Consider the following 6,903-nt stretch of genomic DNA (forward strand, 5'->3'; position numbering starts at 1 on the left):
CGGCGTGGATTAATGGCTAAATGGAAGCGTGCACATTGTTTGGTTCATAATGGGCCGACCTGCATCTGTCCCGGGTTCATTAGAATACTGGAAAGGAAAGCCGCCGTCTGGAGGGTTATTTGGTCTCACCAGCTCCGCCCGAGACTGTAAAGAGTGTCGATTAACGCGATTTAAAGATCAAATGGCGTAAAAAGGGGGAAACCTGTGTGTTCAGTGTTCTTAATGGAAATCAAGTCACTCCGTGACAAGATATGGAGAAATGAAGTGGTTCGCCCCGCATAGCAGGACTTCAGCACACAGCGCAATAGATTAGACATAATTGTGGACTGATAAGGGGTGGACTTGGCAACCTGAAGGGAATTGGGTTATTGATGCTGGAAAATCCCTCACTCGCTCTAATGCGCTCACGACATGCCATGACTCCATGTCTTCATGTTCAACCTCGTCCCCACGGCGCTCTGCCGCTCTATCAGTCCGTCACTCTACGGTTTTTTTCAGACTCCCTTATTCATTCAATTCAAAAATAGAATACAATTTCATTATCCACCACGATTGTCTTTTCGCCCACAGACCATAGAATCGGCGCAGAAAGGCACAGATCAGATGAAAGCACAGACTGTAAATTCAAAAGAGGAATTTGACAATTATTTCCTTGATCAGTCAATTCATAGTTTGGTAAGAAAGAAGTGAAGATTAGAAGAAGCCCAAGATGAAGTCTTAAAAATGCTTGTTTTGTTCGACTAAGTGTCCAAAATCCAAAGTTATTTCATGTAAAAAAAAAAAAAAAAGAGCAAATAGCATTTAAAGGGCTTGGATTTGGGGCGTTTTAACTCATAAATTAAGCGACAACTAATCAATCAAATTGTTTCAGCTCTGGTCTTGTATGTTCCCCTTCAATAGGTGTGAATATGGATATCAGGTGAAGGGTTTTGATGTTCTTCTTGGTTGGCGTGACTAAAAATCTATAAATAAAACATTAAAGAACAAAACAGGGACAACTCCACCACACTGGAATACAATGTCCCTCTCCATCCCTCCCTCTCAGCCTCAGCACCCTGTTTTTGATCCTCTTCTTCTGTGTTTCCACCTTTTTGCGCTTTAATCTATTCATTCATCTATTGAACCCCTCTCCCTCACCCCGTCCCTCTATGACCAGGGCGTTAGACCCTTTTCCTCACGCAGCACTGCTTTTGTCAGACGACCAAATAATCATCTCTTTACTCTCTCCCTCTGTAACCTTTTTATATAAAGTATGTAGAGATAAAAATATAAGCGAGTGGTTGCCATGCAGACCGTGTCCACACAGATATTTCCTCAAGAACTGTGTTAACCATCAAATGAAGTCTAACGCCGCCTCCCCCTCCACACACACACACACACACACACACGGCTCTTGTTGCTTGTGTGCTGCAGTCAGGGTGGGCGATCATCTCTCGCTTTTAAATCGCCCGATCCTGGGGACTTGAGATCGGCGCTCGCCAGGGAGTGACGGCGAGGCTCAGAGTCTGACGGGGTTTGGAAATGACAGACTCTTTAATGAGGCTTCCTGTCATTCCTAAACGACTGAGAACCTTTCATTCAAAAGTTAACATAATTATCCTATCTTTAATATGATAATACAAATCATTTCTATAACTAAGGCTGTACAGAACAGTTCCCCTCCCCCTCTCTCTCAAACAGAGCGGGCGATGCACACGCTCAGTCCTCGGTCCAAAAGTCGACATTTATTGAAAAATCCCGGCTGTAATCATTTCCAAAAACAATGTGTTTTCATCTGATGAAATATTCTAATTTAATCCATATTTATTGGCATTCATCCTGTTACAAACAACATTTCCACTGCGGTCCAAAAACTCTCCGCACACACAAAGAGGATTGTGTCGCGCAGCAATCTAACAACACCGTGAATTAAGTAACGTAGAAAAAAGGGAAAGGACATCCTAAAATACGGCGACAGCTTCATTTGAAAACCTCAAACATAGCTTGAGAAAGAAAGGAGAAGAAAGACGATACAGCCCCATTCACACCGTTATCTAGCACTGTGTTTTTCAACTTTTTTTGAGCCACAGCACATTTCCTACAATAAAAAAAATTCTCGCAGCACACCAACAACCAACAAAGTTACAAAATGTCACATTGTAGCATAACACAGCGTATAAGGTAGGTGATTATTGCGCTACCCACTGGCATGGAAGAGTATTTAATTGCTAGGCCAGCCACTATATTGCAGGCTCAGACGCTCAACAATGGAACATTATTTGCGGAAACAAAGTTTTGTTGAGCTCAAAGAGAACGGAGATGTGTGGCGTCAGATCCGTGGAAAAGTGATGGACGCCGGGTTTGTGTTTAAGGATTTCAAATTGACTCGTCACATGTTTTGGTTAACGGGGGATTCAGAGGGCGGACATGCCGCACCACCAGAAACATCTCTGAAGGACCTGAAGGACGCAGATTATAGAGATTACGTTTTGCAACATCTTCTGTTCTGATAGTAAAATGGTTTCAAATTGCCTCGATCCTGATCACCGAGGTCGGCACTGCTTCTGGCCCCACTGCTCTCATGCACACTTTCCCTCTTGTCGCTCTCTGTCTCTCTGTCAGCTGTAAAATGTGGTAATTATATGTTGAGCAAAATCCTCTTCCTCCTTCACACCCACACAAGTTGTGTTATATTTCATAACCGCCCCTCCCCCTCTCCTTTATTCTCTCTTTTTCTTATCTCCACGGTAAAATCACTCCATTGTTCTTTTACAATCACGTCCTCAGTCGTTAGATGCACACACACTGTACCGGAGTCAATACGGGTGTTTCTGACCACTGGAGGCATGGCCTTGCTGTGGGCAGCATTACTGTAATTCTCCTTGAATTGGAGCTTTTATTAGATTATCTCTCTCTTCAAGTTGAGAGATAGCCTTGATATAAATGTTCAATGGAGCAACAAGTGAAGCTGGTTATCAGATTTACTGATTATAACAGTCTGTTTTCAGGAAAGTTGCTTGGGATCCACCATAATTGCTGCCATTTATCAAACATAACCCGTTTTTGTTAATTAGGGAATTCAGTGAGCTGATGATGACATGGGTAAATATGTTTGTTGTGGTACGTGTCTTCACACAAATGGCATTACTGTGAAAGCTTTGGCTGCAGTAATTTCAAGAAATCACTTTGTCTGATTATCATGCAGATTTATGCAGTAAGGTTTTCAACAATCTAATCATACCAGATTCTCCACGGGAGGAAATGAAGACATGAGAATGAAGTTTCTACCATGTATTGATTAGTCTGTGCTGGACGCCTTCGAACAACGATGAGCTCCTCATGACAACTCAAAGTCCTCTGCATGGTCGCTTCAAACGCCTCCGCTGTTTTAATTATACAAAGCAAGGAGTTTGTACTTCATTTGTAAATCATTTTGGATTTTAAGTAAGTGTAAGTGTTGCACTTTCCTTTTCAGGATAATGTCACAATAATTACAACTGCCATTGAAGTTACAAACAAGCAGTGAAGACTGAGACGATCACGCTTTTCGGCATCCGATTGACTTTTTACCCATTTTTTAATGAGTGTAATTTGATCTCAATGTGTTTTAGTTTGGAGATCAAGATGTTGGAGTAATGTTTCCGCTGTTGAATACTTGATTGTCTTCATGTGCTGTAACTCTGTTACGTTGTTCATTCTGGTCACATGACATCTACTGCTTCTGTCCATCCGGGGAGAGGGATCCTCCTCTGTTGCTCTCCTGAAGGTTTCTTCCCTTTTTTCCCCTGTGAAATGTTTTTTACTATCCGATGTGAGGTCCTGGGATATTATGTGTACAGATTGTAAAGCCCTCTGACGCAAATTTGTATTTGTGATTTTGGGCTATATAAAATAAACTGAATTGAATTGTCTTCACTCACGCCGACGACATGTTGCATTTGTGCTGACGAAGAGACTGTCATGCAGCGTAGGGCGGAGGCACGCCGGCTGCTTTTGATCGGTGGCGGATCAATCGGTACATCTTGTACAAAACAAACTACATTTTTCCAAAATGTCAACCACATGGAGGTTTAACAAAGTCCATACGCGTATAAAGACCATGAGTTGGGGCGGAAAGCTCTGGAAAAAGCTAATAAGATAATAATACGATTTAATTTGCCAAACTACTATTTGAAATGTCAAACTCAAATATCTTGGACCTATTTAACCAATATCAATCAAACAACACTTATTATTTAGTGCATTACCGACGCCGTATGGATTCTGACGTTCTTCTGTGGGACTTAAATGACGCTAAGCCTATGAACACAACATTATTTAAGGATGCATTTCAACGCTATTGTTCCATTTCTGGATTATAGATGTTCCTCGTGCGGCTCGGTTTGTGGCAAATCTCTTGTTCCCCCCGATCCCACAGAAATGTGTTTTTTGACTCTTTTGTCTCACGCTGGGAGTCCTTTCAGAGATGAGTCGACTCGCTGTCAGGAGCTTCAATGTGACGTCAGGCGCACAGAGGAGGTCAATTAACAGATAATCAATCAGCGGAGAGGCTGGGACTCAACGAGCGGCAGCACTGAGCGGTGGGAGGCTGGTGCATCTTAAAAAAGAATGTTTTTCTCTCGTTTTCCTTTTTTATCGACAATGAACCAAAAAAGCTCAAACGAAAGAAACTAAATAACACGCTTGTGATGACTCTTATGGTTGAGTCACCAAAAGAAAAAAGAAAAAGTACATTATCTTGGAAATAAATGATGCAGCTATTTGTTTTCTGTCAGTGAATCGTAGCCCTTTAAGCCCTAACCCTAAACCCTAACCCCAAACCCTATTTATTGTTTGAGTTGTGTTTAGAGGTTGTACATGGGGATTATGTAGTATTGGAGCCCTGATTTCTATGTTTAATTTGATACCTAACACGTTTTTTGGGGGATTTATACTATGTTTTTTTCTTGATTTGTAGCTTGTGACCTGATATAAAAGGCCCCCATGTTTAGGGCTTACAGGTTAAATAACACTGTTGCATTAATTTGAAGGTTGCTGTTGCCCTATTGATGCTATTTTGGAACAATCACATTGAAAACACATTGCTGGATGAAGAAGCAACAACTCATCTGTTCCCACTTCACCGCCAACAATCGGCCCTGATTATGGTGCAGTGTGGTGAAGTCGTGGATGAACAATTCACAGTTTTGGTTTTGGTTTTCTTTCCCTACCTTGGCGGCCATGACCATGGAGGAGCCTCCCCTGATGCCCAGGATGGGAATGTGAGTCTGGGCCGATATGAAGTCCAGGATCTGAGCGATGGCCTCCTGGTCCGTGTCGTCTCCGAACACGACGCCCTGCAGAGAGTTCCTCGTCATTTGCGCGCAGATCCGATTGATGATGCTCTTCGGGTCGGTCTCGTTCATGGTGACCACTTCGACTTTGGGAGGGTAAGGGATGTGGAGGAAGTCCTCTTTCTCGAGTCCAGCCCCCAGGGCCACGTCACTAGAGTTGCCCACCAGGATGACAGCTATACTGAGGGAGTTGATCAGTTTGGGGTTGATCGGGGAAAGAGCCGGTACGGCGGGCGAGTATTGAGGAGGGATGACGACGCCCCGCTGGGTGCCGCCTCCCCGCTGGCCGCCTTGTCCCCCTGGGGCGCCTCCAGGGCCCGAACCCGGACCTCCGGCCCTGCGAGACTCGCAGATGGGCAGGAGGAGTAAGGGGAGGAGGAGCAGAGAGAAGGAGAAGGAGAGGAAGGGCAGGGTCAGCCGAGGCCGAGAATAAGGACAAGGAGAGGACTGGTCCGCGGGAGGAGGAGGAGGATGGGGGGAGGAGGAGGAAGGGGAGACGGAGCGCTTGTCCTGAAGACGGGAGGGAGAAAGGTGGAGGCTGACAAGCATTGTGGAGGAGTGTGAATGCCGTCCCTGGAGGGAGAGAGGGAAAGAGAGACAGAGATTATAAACGAGGATAAAGTGTAAAAATAAGAGTCCAACCTTTAAACTTGCCGGGTTGATCTATATCTGCCAACATTAGCATATCAGAGATATATCCATGTAACATTGTATTATATGTCCGCTGATAAATAAATAACTGTGGATTCACAGTTTATCCACTTGGGTTGGTGAAGCGTGAACATTTGGTTGGATATCAAAAAACTATTATTATTAAATCGCTTATTAATCATTTTCAAAATAATTTTGTTTTGTATGTGAGTTAAGAATGCAGCACACGTGGAAGATATGGCAGCGAAATATAATTCAAATCAACCTGGCAGGATGGGGAGAGCGGCGGCCATTTTTTTTGTGCACCGTTGCCATTGCAACCAGAGCCCAGAGGAAACGCACCTGGCTTTAAAGCAATTACAACTTCCTGTCCGTCACATGATGCCGTGGAGCCCAAAAGGACTTAAATTAGGAAAAAGACGTAAATCTGTAGATCAGTGGATAGTTTTTCGAGGTAAATCTACTCCCCAGTACGAACACTCAAATAGCCCTTTTTTAAATCAGTAGGTCCTAAAAGTTGTAAAATTCACTAGTCGCCGAATCCAAATGTATCCAAACTCCGAGAGCCAAATGAAGTCTGTGTCGCCAAGATGGCGACCGCTAGAGCCGAAACCTTCACAACAGCTCTTCAGAGGAGTGTGAGTGACAGAACCTACATCCAGAGGCCGAGGCTGGCCTTGAGGCAGGGCTTAAAGGAAACGTCGGTGCGCCTCCTCTCAGGGCCCAAAGGTCCATCCCTGGGGCGAGCGGGCGAGCTTTGAGCAGTTGCAAGCGCAGATGATGGAGCCGGCGCTCGTCTTGGCCCCGCGCTCACGGGGCGGTTTGTGCAGGCGGAGCAGGAAAGCTCCCTTGCACTCGTTTCACATGCGTTGATGTCAATTTGAGTGCTGCTAATGAATATGTGCAAACATGAGCCAACAGGGCATTTGAGAAAAACACT

The 6,903-nt window shown here is 44.4% G+C and overlaps 1 protein-coding gene across 1 annotated transcript in view; it reads right to left on the reverse strand.

The window, feature by feature from the left end:
- grin2bb (glutamate receptor, ionotropic, N-methyl D-aspartate 2B-b) overlaps positions 1–5,879 on the reverse strand; it is a gene marked incomplete at its 3' end in the record, with an annotated part of 65,473 nt that extends 59,594 nt beyond the window's left edge. The window contains exon 1 of the mRNA XM_079220169.1: positions 5,190–5,879. Coding sequence (XP_079076295.1) covers positions 5,190–5,861 — 672 coding nt within the window. The 5' untranslated portion in view covers positions 5,862–5,879. The remainder of the gene's footprint in view (positions 1–5,189) is intronic.
- Positions 5,880–6,903: the final 1,024 nt, after the last annotated feature.

The sequence above is a fragment of the Taurulus bubalis genome, assembly GCF_910589615.1.
Source record: "Taurulus bubalis genome assembly, chromosome: 6".
Lineage (NCBI taxonomy): Eukaryota > Metazoa > Chordata > Actinopteri > Perciformes > Cottidae > Taurulus > Taurulus bubalis.